Here is a 16,834-nt window from a genome sequence, read left to right as displayed (position 1 = left end):
TCTGTAATTTGAGTTTTAAGAATTTAATCATCTTTTAAAGTTAAGACGTGATGATTGCAAACTTGTGCACAATAAAACATAGGATGTTGAGAGGTAGCTACAATATTTGTACCCAGTAGATTTGCAAATGCTAATGTATCATTTCTTTCAGTCTAATGACTGTTATTTTTAAATGGGTTGATGTAGTTTTTGCTAACATTTTAAAGGACATTTTAACAAGAACATTTTCCTATCAAGTCAAGCGTGGGTAGGGGCAGTTTTCACACAGATGTTTAAGGAAATCTTAACATGAACATTTTAAACCAGGTTTTCCGAAGAAAAAAACTGGTTATTAGATTGGCGAATGCGGGCGGGCTGGCTGGCGGGCGGGCGGAACAAGCTTGTCCGGGCCATAACTATGTCGTTCATTGTCAGATTTTAAAATCATTTGGCACATTTGTTCACCATCATTGGACGGTGTGTCGCGCGAAATAATTACGTCGATATCTCCAAGGTCAAGGTCACACTTTGAGTTCAAAGGTCAAAAATGGCCATAAATGAGCTTGTCCTGGCCATAACTATGTCATTCATTGTGAGATTTTAAAATCATTTGGCACATTTGTTCACCATCAATGATCATGGGACGGTGTGTCGCACGAAAGAATCACGTCAATATCTCCAATGTCAAGGTCGCCACGACTAAAAATAGATTTAAAAAAAAAAAAATAACTTACAAAGGGGGTTAATTTTGTTTGTTCATTTCAAAAGTTCAGTTTGAGTTTTCTCCCTTTATCACATTTTTTTTCACAATGAAAACCTGGTTTTGTGACAATTTTGTCCCTTGTTTATCAAGTTTTCGTTGAAGTCCAATGTTTTTGCTTACAAAGTGATGTATATGAGTAATTGTAGTAATGGAATCTTTCTTAGGGCATTTGAATGTAAAAAAAGGTAAAAAGGAAGTAGAAAAAGACTTGTAGAATTTCATAATTCTAAATTTAAGGGAGTTCTTTCCTAAAGGCACTCTATAAGGAAGGGGTATGAAATGAATTACTTGCTTAAGTCATTTAATTTTATAAGAGGTGAATATGAAATAGCCAGGGACTTGAAGAATTTCATGATAATAAATTTAAGGGATTATCTTAAGTTTTCCTATGGCACTCCAGGCCCATTTGGACATTTTACTGAGAAATGCTATTTTGGGATTGGGAATTTTTTTCTCGCTAAAAGTCCACTGATTCGAGAAAAACTGATTGAATATAACTCCTTATAATAATACAAATTATAAGAAAAAAAATCATTTAAGTTATATTTTTATATACTTTGTTAGCTGTTATTAAAATAATATTGAGGTATTATAATCATGGGATTTTTTTCTTTTCAAATTGTTCAAACAATATCACATTATTTTTACCATTAAGCTTTTGGAATGGGCCCATTTAACGGACCCATAGATACTGTCAAAAAAGGCATGGAAATTAATTTGGTGCTGTTTTGCTGCCAGGTGCGAGACTTGTTCAAGACGGCGAGAGAGAACGCCCCCTGCATCCTGTTCATTGATGAGCTGGACGCCATCGGGAAGAAGAGAAGCAGGATGAGCGGCTTTGGAGGCAACAGTGAGCGGGAGAACACACTCAACCAGATCCTTGTGGAAATGGATGGTACACAGTTAATAAATTTAGCCTGCTTCTGGGATAACGGGGCTAATGAATTGGTGTAAAGCCCGCACAGGCTAATCAGGGACAACACTTTCCAATTTTATGATTTTTGTTTGTTTCTGGGTGGTGGACTGCAAATGCATTAAGTCCAATTTCTCTAGAACGAGGCTTATTTAATGTGTGTTTATCATAGGTCCTCAGGGAGGGTTATACAGGTGTCATGCTGTTGAACAGTCTTTGGGTTTGTCTTCAGTAGTTTGTGGTGTAGTCAAAACTTTTACATTTCTCAATTAATTACATTGAAACGTCATCATGAAGTGAGTTTGAAAGACTCTTTTTATGCCCAGTTAACAAAACATTAACTGTCTTATTGCACTTAAACAATGCTTAAAAAGGGGAAATCCTCTTTTTGGGAAAAATTTCAAACGTTATAAGTTATACTTTTTACCAGCAAAATAAATGAAGGTTAAGAAAAAAATTTAAATACGGAAGAAAATTTTAATAACAACAGTACCAACACTCAGCAACCAAAATTTGAATTGTTATCTTGACAGGTTTCCAGACGGAGTCAGGCGTGGTAGTCATGGCCGCTACAAACATCATAGACACTCTGGACGAGGCACTGCTGAGGCCGGGAAGATTCGATAGACAGATTTATGTGGCCGCCCCAGACATTAAAGGAAGGTATGTAACGCGAGTGATTTGAAAGGTCAATGGAAAAATCGTTCTAGGAAAACTGGGCTAAATGCAGGTGCTGCAAGTGTCTTCGGGGATTAGCTTGAGTAGTCTGCATAGGCTAATAAGGGATGAAACTTTCCGCCTAAATAGGATTTTCTTTAAGAAGGGACTTCTTTAAAGGAACTGTCAACCACGAATGACGAAAAAAAAGAAAAGTTCTAAAATACCGTATTTTTTTTACAATTATTAGTTTATATTGATGAAAATTTCACGACTGTTATATTACATTACTTATAAAAAGTTCATTTTTAGCTCATCTATTTTTTGAAGAAAAAAAAAGAGCTATTGTCATCACGTTGGCGTCTCCGTCCGGTTAAGTTTTGCGTTTAGTTCCACTTTTCTCATAAAGTATCAATGCTATTGCATTCAAACTTGGTACACTTACTTACTATCATGAGGGGACTGGGGAGGCAAAGTTAGATAACTCTGGCTTGCATTTTGACAGAATTATGTGCCCTTTTTATACTTAGAAAATTGAAAATTTTGGTTAAGTTTTGTGTTTAGGTCCATTTCATTCCTTAAGTATCAAAGCCATACTTGCAACACTTACTAACTATCATAAGGGGACTGTGAAGGCAAAGTAATGTAACTCTGAGTGGCATTTTGACAGAATTATGTGCTCTTTTTATACTTAGAAAATAGAAAATTTTGGTTAAGTTTTGTGTTTAGGTCCATTTTATTCCTAAAGTATCAAAGCTATTGCTTTCATACTTTCAACACTCACTAACTATCATAAGGGGACTGTACAGGCAAAGTTATGTAACTCTGACTGGCATTTTGACGGAATTATGGGCCCTTTATACTTGAAAATTTGGTTAAGTTTTGTGTTTTGGTCCACTTTCCCCCTAAAGTATCACAGATATTGCTTTCATACTTGGAACACTCGCAAACTATCATAAGGAGACAGTAAAGGACAAGTTGCATAACTCTGGTTGTCATTTTTACGGAATTATGGCCCTTTTTTGACTTAGTAACTTCGAATATATGGTTAAATTGTGTGTTTAGATACGTTTTACATCATAAGTATCAAGGCTATTGCTTTCAAACTTCAAATACTTTCATGCCATCATAAGGGTTCTGTACCTGGCAAGTTGAATTTGACCTTGACCTTTGAATGACCTTGACTCTCAAGGTCAAATTATAAAAATTTTCTAACATTGCCATAACTTCTTTATTTATGATTAGATTTGATTGATACTTTGACAAAACAACTCTTACCTGACATCATACCACAATAGACTCCACCCAAACCATCCCCCACGCCCCCCGAATCCCCCCCCCCCCCAATTATTTTTTTTAAAGATCATCTAATAAATGACCACCAAACCCTCACACTATACCCCCCTCAACTTCTCCCCCCCCCCCCCCTTGAATGTTTTTTTTTGAAACATGGTTAAAAAACACAAATATACCCCCCCCCCCCAATTTGTTTTTTCCATATTTTTTTGCATTTTTGGAAGATAATGTAATAAATGACCACAACCCCACACTATACACCCCTCTCCACTCCACCCCTCCCTCCTTTGTGATTGAAATTGAGATAGGTCCCTTCACCTTTAAAAGGCGGTGCTCTTGTCTTTAAACTTACACTTCATTTAAACAAAAAATACATAAAAGCAGAAAGTGTCGTCCCTGAATATACAAAGTCCAAACAATATTTGTCCATACATTGTCCAAGTGCAATTCAAACTCAATATCAAGTACTTAAATAATAATGTACAAACACCACGGTGCTGTAAGTTATAGTGCACATACTCTATTAACAATTCATTCGTAATGATTTTACTACCACTATTGATGTTCACACAAAAAGTCTCTTTGTGGACAATTTTTTTAAATTACAAATTACAAATATTAATTGTTTCATCAGCAATATTTCAAGTGAGACCCATCTGTTGATTCAGTTGATGCATGTTTTGTCTCTTTCCAGGGCATCAATATTTAAAGTGCATCTCAAGAATTTAAAAACAGAAATAAACAAAGATGACTTGGCAAGAAAAATGGCTGCATTAACTCCTGGATTTTCAGGTAATGATTTGCTGTGGTAGTCACTTAAAGTATATGCGAGTGTCATCCAAAAAGTTTGTGAACTACTTATACAGGGTTCGCACAGACCTTGAAAAGTGCTTGAAAATCAAGGTTTACCTTGAAAAATGCTTAAAAACGATCTGGAGTGCTTAAAAGTGCTTATTTTTAACCATAGCCTTGAAAAGTGCTTGGAAAGTGCTTGAATTTGGCTGGAAAGTGCTTGAAAATGAAATAACAACAATTAAAAATGTTAAAAACAGATTCATTATTTCCAAGCTTTCAGATAATTTCACCTCATATCAATCTGATGATATTGATAGCTCCTCTTATCTGACCCACGGCAATTTTTGCGCGCTTTTTATCAGAACAAAGAAATTCATTTATTTTATGTAGAAGTTGTAACCTAAAATAGCTGTACACGATGCGTGCAAAGCGTGTCAGATGATTTACACATGTTGGAATACAACTGTCCTCATTGGGCGCTTATTTCATCAAATCTTTAAATAGAATCATATGAGGAAATTAATTTGATACTTTCAAAAATTGCAAACGTTTGTGTTTATGACTCTAATTATCGTCTATATAACCCACCCATAATTTGATTTAAAAAATGGAAATCGGGCATATATGGGATTATTGAGTAATGGATAAAGATGGGAGAAGTTGCATGTATGCGATTGAGACAGTTGAAACGTATGTATCGGGGAATCTGAAGACTCAGGATAATACGATTACTACAATCAGTTATGAGTTCTCCTTGGCTTCAAACTGTTAATTGAATAATCAAACACTCAATTAACACTCCTCCAAGTGCGGTATCCTACAGCTAGGTGCGAACACTGTTTTCTTTTATACGCGACGTTTTATAAGACAAAAAACACTGTCATGGGCATGGGTGTGAAATACATTATTCATTATCACTTTTAAATGAAAGGGATCAATACAATACGTTTATGTTGAATTATTTTTTTTTAAGCGAACACGATGAACACAGCGGTATATATTATGGGTCTGCGGTGATTTGCGGTGTTCGCATTATGGCAAACAGCCCCGCGACATTGTTCTGAACACTCATCGCGGGGTTTATATTGGTAAGCGAACACAGTGAGATGAACACCGCAGTGAGTGGCGTTTGTTTAAGTACACGGTGCCTGTACTAAGGGTAAAAATAACATTTTCATGTCTTTTCCATGAGTCCCAAGTCGTTGTTTTTTTCCAGATTTATGACAGTTCCGATCTGTTTATACTAGCAGGTACTGGATCGGTACGGGTTTTATAATGTAAGGGAGGTAACTACTACTCATCTGTCGCAAATTGGTCTACTTTGTTTTGTTTTTTTGTATACATTATGCCATTACAGTGCTGACAAGTTGAAAAATGCCAGTGAATAGGTGCATTTTTCAGAAAGGGTTGCTTTTGAAGTACCCTTGGGTTATTGACAAGGCCAATTCTAAGTATGCAGAACAGATATAGAGACTAGAGGCTAGTATGGGGGAATCCGCGTTGTAAAGCCACCAGAAGGGTGAACATTTAGAATACATATTCAATACAAATAACGGGTTTTGTTTTGGTATGTGTAATGCCTTTGGTCAATTACTGTACTATTATCATAATGAAATATCTTACTTTTGATTTAAACAGTTGTTACGGTATCAGGGTAGTGCAGACTGTTGTAAGACACAAAGAATGTTAAGGAAGGAGGGACCAATTTAGCGAAAAATGTTGTCAGTATTGAACACTAAAATAATATACATTTTTCAGTATGTCGGACTAAAAAAGTGCTTGAATTTGGATTTTTTTCCCTTGAAAAGTGCTTAAAAAGTGCTTGAATTTCATTCAAGAAAATCTGTATGAACCCTGTTATATTAAGCTTTTGTTTTGACTCACACGGCAGTTCAATTATACATAGTGTGAACTAGTTTTGTTCATGTTAATAATACCAAGCAGGGTTTTTTTTTACTAAGAAAGTGATGCCGATATTCGGCGTCTTCCCCTACCAGAATTTTTCCCCTCAAAATACAATTTTCCCACCAAAAATATCATTTTTCACCAAAATATAATATTTTCTCTCAAAGAAATGTTTATTTTTCCTTTGGGCATTCGACAATTATCCAATTTACACCATGTACAACGATCTTTCTCTCTCTCAAGACGAACACAAAAAATCTGGGAATCCCAGTTATTCTAAATATAGCTCTTAAATTACGTCATGTAAACTGGGCAACTAATCGCAATAATCATGTGACTATTTTACTGGATACCGGTCTTGCGCAAGAAGGGTGTCTCGTCAATAAATTACCGGAAACCAGTCGAATTTTCATCCGGGCTATGTGCAAGCCAAGATATAAACGTGAAAACAGAAAAAATGTCTCACAATTGGCGTTCTTACACAAACAAAATAAAACATTCGGACTCGGAAGATACTGAACGCATCGAGGCATTTTTTAAGAAAGAATCATCGAAAACCGTTATAACCCAGCAGGATTCTGAGGTAATCAACATCGAACATGCTGCCGTTCCTTTCCCTTCCAATACGGTAGCAGATCAAGATCGTCAACCCATTCATCATGAAATTGAAATCACAAAATTGACATCGTCCCCCGGCCCCAGTACAGAAATGTAGTTGAAAACATTTCCCATAATTAGATCTACACCTGCAACTTAATTAAGGACTTTGACTTGAATACGTGTTAAATGTGTTTAAGAACAAAAAGGACGGTGACAAGCCTCTTTTGATGAGTTATAGACATTGAAATGAACAGTTTTTATTTTTTCCCCTAATATGTCTCTTTCGCACTCTTTTTTCCCCTTTCACCCAGCGTCCAGCGTCTTCCCCTTTCTCTAAAAAAACCCCTGCCAAGGCTATGAAATTATACAGAATGTGGACTAGTTATATTTATACTCAAATGGCTATGAACTTGTGTATAGTGTGGACTAGTTTTGTTCATGTTCATTATATCAAGGTTATGAACTTATACATAGTGTGGACAAGTTATGTTAATACTCACAAGGCTATGAAATTATACATAGTGTGGACTAGTTATGTTAATGTTTGTACTCACAAGGCTATGAACTTATACATATTGTGGACTAGTTATGTTAATGTTTGTACTCACAAGGCTATTAACTTATACATAGTGTGGACTAGTTATGTTAATGTTTGTACTCACAAGGCTATTAACTTATACGTAGTGTGGATTAGTTATGTTAATGTTTGTACTCACAAGGCTATGAACTTATACATAGTGTGGACTAGTTATGTTAATGTTTGTACTCACAAGGCTATGAACTTATGCATAGTGTGGACTAGTTATGTTAATGTTTGTACTCACAAGGCTATGAACTTATACAAAGTGTGGACTAGTTATGTTAATGTTTGTACTCACAAGGCTATGAACTTATACATAGTGTGGACTAGTTATGTTAATGTTTGTACTCACAAGGCTATGAACTTATACATAGCGTGGACTAGTTATGTTAATGTTTGTACTCACAAGGCAATGAACTTATACATAGCGTGGACTAGTTATGTTAATGTTTGTACTCACAAGGCTATGAACTTATACATAGTGTGGACTAGTTATGTTAATGTTTGTACTCACAAGGCTATGAACTTATACATAGTGTGGACTAGTTATGTTAATGTTTGTACTCACAAGGCTATGAACTTATACATAGTGTGGACTAGTTATGTTAATGTTTGTACTCACAAGGCTATGAACTTATACATAGTGTGGACTAGTTATGTTAATGTTTGTACTCACAAGGCTATGAACTTATACATAGTGTGGACTAGTTATTTTAATGTTTGTACTCACAAGGCTATGAACTTATACATAGTGTGGACTTGTTATGTTAATGTTTGTACTCACAAGGCTATTAACTTATACATAGTGTGGACTAGTTATGTTAATGTTTGTACTCACAAGGTTATGAACTTATACATTGTGTGGAATAGTTATGTTAATGTTTGTACTCACAAGGCTATGAACTTATACATAGTGTGGACTAGTTATGTTAATGTTTGTACTCACAAGGCTATGAAAATATGCATGAACGTAACTAGTCCAGTTCAGTGGCACATTTCATCTTTTTCATCAGCATTTTTAATCCTATGGACGCAATAAGGTATTCCTTACAGACATTATAATTTTTGCTTACCATTCGGTTTCCAGGTGCTGATATCATGAATGTTTGTAATGAAGCAGCGCTGATTGCAGCTCGAGACAGCAAGAAGACAATTGAGATGTCTGATTTCGACAAGGCTACAGAAAGAGTTGTAGCAGGTTGTATATATACTATGGGCTGTTTGTATTCCACCGTCTTTCCAGATGAATCTTTCTTTATTCTTAAACTTATACAATAAAGGAACAAATACTACAGATTATTTCATTTACATTAAAGTTTGTTGATTTATTAAATCTGGCATTTTGGCAGGACTTACTCTGCCATTCGCCAAATTAGTCAATGGCTACAAACAAGGAAATTTGGCTACAAAAAATTCCATTTGGCTACAAGGTTTTCTATATTATGAAACGTAAAATATCCAAAATAATAAGAACTAAGACACAAAAAGGTAAATTTGGCTACAAAATTTTTTGAGCCAGAGGGAGTTTGATCTTTAAATCAATTTTTAACTTGCCTGATTTTAGACTATGGACTTACAAAATTACAATTTTAGTGGATATTTAAGTTGTGGTTGAGAGTTATGTTTCATAGGTTGTGACACCCAATAATGGCCCATTCTATAGAGGGAAATAATTTCTGGGCATGTATTCACTAAGTTACTTAGGGATTTTTATGTCCCCCACCCACTATAGTGGGGGACATATTGTTTTTGCCCTGTCTGTTGGTTAGTTGGTCTGTTGGTTTGCGCCAACTTTAACATTTGCAATAACTTTTGCAATATTGAAGATAGCAACTTGATATTTGGATTGCATATGTATCTCATGGAGCTGCACATTTTGAGTGGTGAAAGGTCAAGGTCATCCTTTAAGGTCATAGGTAAAATATATGTGGCCAAAATCGCTAATTTTATGAATACTTTTGCAATATTGAAGATAGCAACTTGATATTTGGCATGCATGTGTATATCATGGAGCCGCACATTTTGAGTGGTGAAAGGTCAAGTTCAAGGTCATCCTTTAAGGTCAAAGGTAAAAAAAAAAAACGCGCAGAAGGGGACATAGTGTTTCTGACAAACACATTTCTTGTTGAAAAATATATAACATTTATTAAGTCACTAGCAATGTTATGTTAAAGATTTGAAATTCTGTACACTACAATGTTCACTGCATGTAAAAATGCTAATGTGATTAACATGTTACCATCTTCAAAGCTCAATACATTGAATTTCAACTCGACACAGCAATTTTACTTGAAGTATGACTCGAGCTTCCTAAGTACTGGGCCCGATTGGTATGTCTGTAAGGTAATTTATTGTTGTTAAAGCATGTGTAGCATTGATCACTCCAATGTTTGCCCTATGGCAGGTCTAGAACAACAAGAGTTCAGCGGTCGAAGACATATGCCCCCCCCCCCAAACAGGGCATTGAACTAGTGACCCCAATTTCAATAGGGGTCATTTACTGTCCAAGGCAAATGCACATGTGAAGTATCAAGACAATCGGCCTATCCTTTGACGAGTTATTTATAAGAAACTATTTTCACACTTTTTGAGACAGGGACCTTTGACCTAGTGACCAAAGGTTTTATTCTGGTTGCATACAGAGTTGATCACTTTGCGTCTGAGTTTGTTAGGGGTGTAATTCCCGCTTCTTTTTGCAGATTTCATCCCTTTCAGTAGGTGTTATCTACTGTCCAAGGCCAATGCACATGTGAAGTACCAAGCCAATCAATCAATTCATTAAAGTGTTATTGATTAGAAATGATTTTCACACTTATTGTGACAGTGACCTTGACCTTTGACCTAGAGACCCCAATTTCAATAGGGGTCATAACTGTCCAAGGCCAATGCACATGTGAAGTATCAAGCCAATCTGTCAATTTGTTGATGAGTTATTGATTTGAAACGATTTGTCACACTTATTGTGACAGTGACCTCGACCTTTGACCCCAATTTCAATAGGGGTCATCTAGTGTCTAAGGCCAATTCACATGTGAAGTATCAAACCAATCATTCAATCCATTGATCGGAAACGAACTGGTCTACCGACAGACCGACCGAAATCTATCAAAACAAGATACCCTCTCTTCTTCGAAGGGGGGCATAATTACAGGAGCCTCATTGTGTGAAAACTAGGCTACAAACATGTGCATGAAGTGTTGTCCTAGATATGCCTGTGCAGTTGGCACAGGCTCATCCATAACAACACTTTCCAATTTTATCGTATTTTTTGTTGAAAGAAAGTCTCTCCCTAGGGAATATCCAGTTTGTCATAAAGCATATGGAAGTGCAGGCAGCACAGGCTAAACTGGGACGACACTTTACAAACATGCATTAAACCTAGTTTTCTCATAACAAAGCTCATAGATTACTCAAAGGTTTAATCTATGTTTACCTTGATAAATTATTTGTAAGGCAAATGTTTACCCTAATGCAGGTCTCGAGAAGAAGACTCAGATCCTACAGCCAGCAGAGAAGAAGACAGTGGCCTACCACGAGGCTGGACATTGTGTGGCGGGCTGGTACCTAGAGCACGCAGACCCTCTCTTGAAGGTACTGGTGGAAACATGACATAAACCCTTTCTCATGCATATACACATTGATATTCCCTTAGAAAATCACATTACATTCAAAACATTTCTTACAAGATTCAATTATAAAGGTTTCATTTCCTACCCTAAGTTACTGATACCAGCAAACAGCATAACCAAGTTACTGGTTTTATTCTGGTTGCATACAGAGTTTATCACTTTGCGTCTGAGTTTGTTAGGGGTGTAATTCCCGCTCCTTTTTGCAGATTTCATCCCTTTCAGTGCCAAACTAGTTTTATACATGGATCTTAACTTAGCTTTATCAATGTAGAAATAAAGTTTGTGTGATCCCTACAAAAATGTTTTTCATAAAGAGGTTTAACACTCAAAAGATTTTTATGCCCCCGGATCGAAAGATCTGGGGTATATTGTTTTTGGCCTGTCTGTCTGTCATTCATTCATTGTGTGTGTCCCAAAACTTCAACGTTAAAGTTTTGCAATAACTTTTGCATTATTGAAGATAGCAACTTAATATTTGGCATGCATGTGTATCTCATGGAGCTGCACATTTTGAGTGGTGAAAGGTCAAGTTCATCCTTCAAGGTCAAGGGTCAAATATATGGCTTCAAAGTGGCGCAATAGGGGGCATTGTGTTTCTGACAAACACATCTCTTGTTCTTTTTACATGATTGGAAACTGGAATATTTTAATGTTGTCATTTATAATTTATAATTAAAATTCTATGAAGTTAAATTAGAGTTACCAGTAAGATTTCCATGTGAAAATTTGTTCATTTATATGAATTTTTTTAGATATGAAATAATATTGTACTGTTGTTCTTAGTATAATTATACCTTCTATGTGCATGTTAAATAACAGTACATTCTGTGTCTTCTTCATTTCTGCACAGGTATCAATCATTCCACGCACAAACCAGGCACTTGGCTTTGCGATGTACCTCCCCAAAGACCAATATTTATTCACAAAAGAACAGGTAAGAATGACTACTTCACTACTGACAAACTCAAAACTGTCAAGCTTTCACACAAAGTCCAAATTTTTCAGCTCACCTGAGCACAATGTGCTCATTGTGAGCTTTTGTGATCGCCTTTTTTCCGTCGTGCGTTGCCAACATTTGCCTTGTTCACACTCTAAAGGCCACATTAATGTCATATCTTCATGAAATAAATTTTGTCAGAATATTCGTCACATTGATATCTTGGAAGAGTTCGAAAATGGTTCCGTTTGGTTGCAAAACATGGTCATGAGGGGGCAGGGTATTTTTCTTTACATGGCTTGGGTAAAACCTTGTTAACACTCTAGAGGCCACATTTGCTGTCCAATCATCATGAAACTTTGTCAGAACATTTGTCACAATGATATCTTGGACAAGTTCGAAAATGGGGTTGCTTGATAAACATGGCCGCCAGGGGGCAGGGAAATTTTTCCTTTTATGGTTATAGTAAAACCTTATTTACACTCTTATAGGCCACATGTATAGTTCGATCTTGATGAAATTTGGTCCAAAGATTTGTCCGAATTATATCTTGAATGAGTTAGAAATTGGTATGGTTGATTGAAAAACATGGCTGCCAGGGGGCAGGGCATTCTTTATTAAATGGCTATAGTAAAACATTTTAACACTCTAGAGGCCCCATTTATTGTCCGATCATCATGCAACTTGGTCAGAAGATTTGTCGCAATAATATCTTGGATTAGTTCAAAAATGGTTCTGGTTGCTTGAAAAACATGGCCGCCAGGGAGTGGAACATTTTTCCTTGAATGGCTATAGTAAAGTCTTTTTAACACTCATAGAGGCCACATGTATAGTCCAATCTGCATGAAACTTGGTCAGAAGATTTATGCAAATGATATCTTGAATGAGTTTGAAAATGGTTCCGGTTGGTTGAAACACATGGCCACCAGGGGGAGGGACATTTTTTATAGGGCTATAAAATGGCTATAGTAAAACCTTGTTTACACTCTGGATGCCACATTTATTTTTTGTTCTTCATGAAACTTCTTCAGAAGATTAGTCCCAGTGATATCTTGTACAAGTTTGGGTTTGTTGAAAAACATGGCCACCAGGGGGCGGGCATTTTCTTAAATTGCTTTTGTTAAAACTTGTGAAAACTAAGTCACATTTATTGTCCAATCTTCATGAAATTTGGTCAGAATTTTTGTTTTAATTATATCTCGGATGAGTTTGAAAAACATGGCCGCCAGGGGGCGGGGACTTTATCCTTATATTGCTAATTGGCTATAGTATAACCTTTTTTATTTACATTCATAAGTTACATTTATTGTTCACTCTTCATAAAACTTGGTCAGAATATTTGTTCTTATGATATATTTGGGCAGCAGTGAGCCAGTCAGTTCCTTTGTATCTCAGTTGAACCAGTTTTGGCTTTTCAGACCCTCTTGATTTTACGCAAACTTCAGATATTGAACTCATTTTTAAGCCCCCGGTAGGGTGGCATATAGCAGTCGCACTGTCCGTCCGTCTGTCAGTCCGTCCGACCATCTGTCTGTCCGTCACACTTTTGCATTAAGGTTTCGAAAAATGCTCATAACTTCTATGTCCCTTCAGATGTGACCTTCATATTTGGTATGCATGTTTCTATGGACAAAGCCTTTCCATATGCACACAAATTTTGACCCCTTTGACTTTGACCTTGAACTTAGGGTCTGCGTTTAGGTTTCAAAATCTTCGTTTAGGTTTCGAACAAGCATTTTTGGGGGGCATATGTCTTCTGATGGAGACAGCTCTTGTTTGGTTTTATTTTCTGGGTCTGTTCATTGTATTATGCTTAGTGTAAAAATGCAGGTCACTTATTGATATTATATCATTTCAGCTGATGGACAGAATGTGCATGACACTGGGCGGCAGGGTTTCGGAACAGATCTTCTTCAATAAAGTGACCACAGGGGCCCATGACGACCTGAGAAAGGTCACACAAAGTGCCTATGCACAGGTGAGTTATTAATATGATAAGCCTTGGTCTGGGAAAACAGAGCTTAATGCTTAAGGGTAAGTGTGCGAGATTAGCCTGTGCAGTCTGCACAGCCTTATCAGGGATGCTTTCTGCCTTGACTGCATCGTTGCTCAATAGACTTCATTCAAATGAATAATACAATAAAAGCAGAAAGTGTCCTCACTGAAAAGCCTGTGCACACTTCACAGGCTAATCTTGGTTGAAACTTTACAATAAGCATAAAGCTGGATGTTCTTAGAGTGTGGCTTATAGTCATTTTGTTTCTGTTTTCAGCAACAGGTGTGTTAAGCAATTATATCTGTGTGAAATACAAGTAAAACTTTATTCAAACATGTTGGCTAAAGCAAGGATGATTTCATTTTGTCAATTTTTGTTACCTCGTATATTTTTTGAATAATATATAATATGCTGCTATTACGATATTTTTCCTGATAAGGAAACTGGAGTTTAACAATGTTGGTATTATTAAGCTTTATTAACAGTTCGAGCTAATTTTGCCATTCACAGAGTCTCAGATCATCATCCACATTGTATAGCCTCTAAATGATACCATTTTGGGGTAATTTACAAGATTTGTACAAAAGTTTCTTGAGTGATTCTTTACAAAAACATGCAAACAATTTTAATGAAGTGTGTATCAATCTTCTTTGAGGTTGCTCTGGCCTATTGGATATGATGTCTGCCAAGTTCTTTCTATCTCCTCCAAAAGACACAAAGTACTTGTTCTACCCAAGAAATGGACTCTAAATCGTGTTAATAAACGTAAGGCTTGCAATGCAATCAAGATAAAATATATATTAATTTTTTATACTACAGCTCTTTGATTAAATTTATTTTCACCTCCCAAATACAGGTCACACAGTTCGGGTTCAGCGAGAAGGTTGGACAGATCTCGTACGAGATGCCCAGGCAGGGCGAGATGGCGTTTGACAAGCCATACAGCGAGGAGACTGCGCGCATCATTGACGAGGAAGTAAGAGACATAGTGTCGCGGGCGTACGCGCGAACTGTGGAACTGTTGACTAAACACAAGGACGATATTGAAAAAGTGGCGCTCTGTCTCCTTGAACGGGAGAAAATTGATAAGCAGACTGTTGTGGAGTTGCTGGGTCCAAGACCATTTTCGGAGAAATCTTCATATGAAGAATTTGTTGAGGGAACAGGTAACTAATTAAGAGCTTTACCACACCATTTTGGGAAAATTACCTAGGTTTTTTACTCATCATTTGGGGAATTTTACCCATTCCTTTAAAATTTACTTTATTATGGAAAAGTAAATTTATTGTTTGATTCATAACATTTGAATTATTATTGATAAAACTTATATATTAAAGATAAATTATTATAAACATGTAAGTAAAATGGATATTCTTACTAAAACACGATTTATTTCTACACCTAAAAGCTCTATTTGCATACATCTGAAAGTCAAACAATCAAAAGAAATTTACAGACCGGATATGCGGAAAAAGATACTATAATGGCAAAAATATCTTTTTAAAAAGCCTGTAATTTATGAGATTTTGTGCTACAAAAGTGTATTGTCTAACAATTAGTTATATTCAATCATGGCATTGCAGAGTCCGGCTGTTGATGTACTTTACCTTACAATATCTAATTGGGAATGTTTGAATGGTTCACTGAATTCTTACCCCTTTTACGAGTCCACAAATTTGCTATGTTATGATAGCCAGAAAAGCATTGGTAATGGTATCATTAGAGAAAAAAGTAAAAGATGCAAACAATCAATAATGAAAATGGTAAGAAATACAACCTTTAAAAGCATTTCATGGATAGTGCTGATTTTAAATTACATATCATACAAATGACCACGTATTTGGTACATGTGCATTGTTAGCTATGGATAATTTGCTATGATTTTTATAGGTTCATAACGGATAATTTGTTGTCAAATGTTACAGGCTCATTCGAAGAAGACACTACTCTTCCCAAGGGACTGACGAGCTGGAACAAGGAAGTGCAACCCAAAGAAACTAAGGATGCCCAAGAAGAATCACCTAAAGTGAAAGAAAGTGCTGTGTGATATTATCCTTAATGGCGAAAACTAAACTGTTTGGTTTGATGTAACTTGAAATGCACTTTGAAGAAAAACAGTTTTCAAATACTACTGACGTTTTCTGGAAACCATTAGGCCAACACATACCATTTGTATTGGCAGTTTTTACTGGAAATGCTATTCTTTGATGTTAAGTTTATGTGGGAACTGAAGAATAGGACTTGTTGGGTTATTTCCATTGGCTGTATGTCATGTTTTAGAAAGATAATACCTCAAGATATAAAGTGTATCATTCTATGGATAACCTTGGTATTAGATTTTCTTTTGTTAAATCTGTATAGATAATGAGCTGATTCTTATGAATTATGTTCTGATTAAATGATGAAACTCGTTTATTGCTTTCCTTGTTTGAACCAGTGGAAAAGCAGAAATAATTATGTGTAGTTCTGACAATTAATCTGGTGCATGAATGATTGAATGTACAAGATACAGATTGCCATAAATATGTGGGCGCCATTATATTTCTTGAAATTGAAAGATATTTCTCGATATCAAGGAATGAAATTTTGATTAAAAAATGTATGTTTTGATATCAATAAGTCAATCTTCTTATAGCATGAAATACGTGTTTGATATCGTAAAATTTGTAATATTTTTTTTATATCTAGAATTCAGTATTTTGATATCAAGAAAGGATTGTCAGATGTAAAATAATCAAATTATAGATGTAAAAACACTATTTTTGATATTTAAAATTGATCTAT

At 35.9% G+C, this 16,834-nt stretch overlaps 1 protein-coding gene across 1 annotated transcript in view; it reads left to right on the top strand.

The window, feature by feature from the left end:
• Nucleotides 1–16,463, top strand: part of LOC127845186 (AFG3-like protein 2) — a 40,545-nt gene extending 24,082 nt beyond the window's left edge. The window contains exons 10-18 of the mRNA XM_052375940.1: nt 1,481–1,637; nt 2,189–2,318; nt 4,303–4,400; nt 8,576–8,686; nt 10,964–11,079; nt 11,968–12,051; nt 13,913–14,032; nt 14,907–15,216; nt 15,976–16,463. Coding sequence (XP_052231900.1) covers nt 1,481–1,637; nt 2,189–2,318; nt 4,303–4,400; nt 8,576–8,686; nt 10,964–11,079; nt 11,968–12,051; nt 13,913–14,032; nt 14,907–15,216; nt 15,976–16,097 — 1,248 coding nt within the window. The 3' untranslated portion in view covers nt 16,098–16,463. The remainder of the gene's footprint in view (nt 1–1,480; nt 1,638–2,188; nt 2,319–4,302; nt 4,401–8,575; nt 8,687–10,963; nt 11,080–11,967; nt 12,052–13,912; nt 14,033–14,906; nt 15,217–15,975) is intronic.
• The last annotated feature ends 371 nt before the right edge of the window (nt 16,464–16,834 follow it).

Source organism: Dreissena polymorpha, chromosome 9, assembly GCF_020536995.1.
Source record: "Dreissena polymorpha isolate Duluth1 chromosome 9, UMN_Dpol_1.0, whole genome shotgun sequence".
Lineage (NCBI taxonomy): Eukaryota > Metazoa > Mollusca > Bivalvia > Myida > Dreissenidae > Dreissena > Dreissena polymorpha.
Note: the sequence above shows the minus strand (reverse complement) of the source record. Positions and strands in the feature narration are given on the sequence as shown.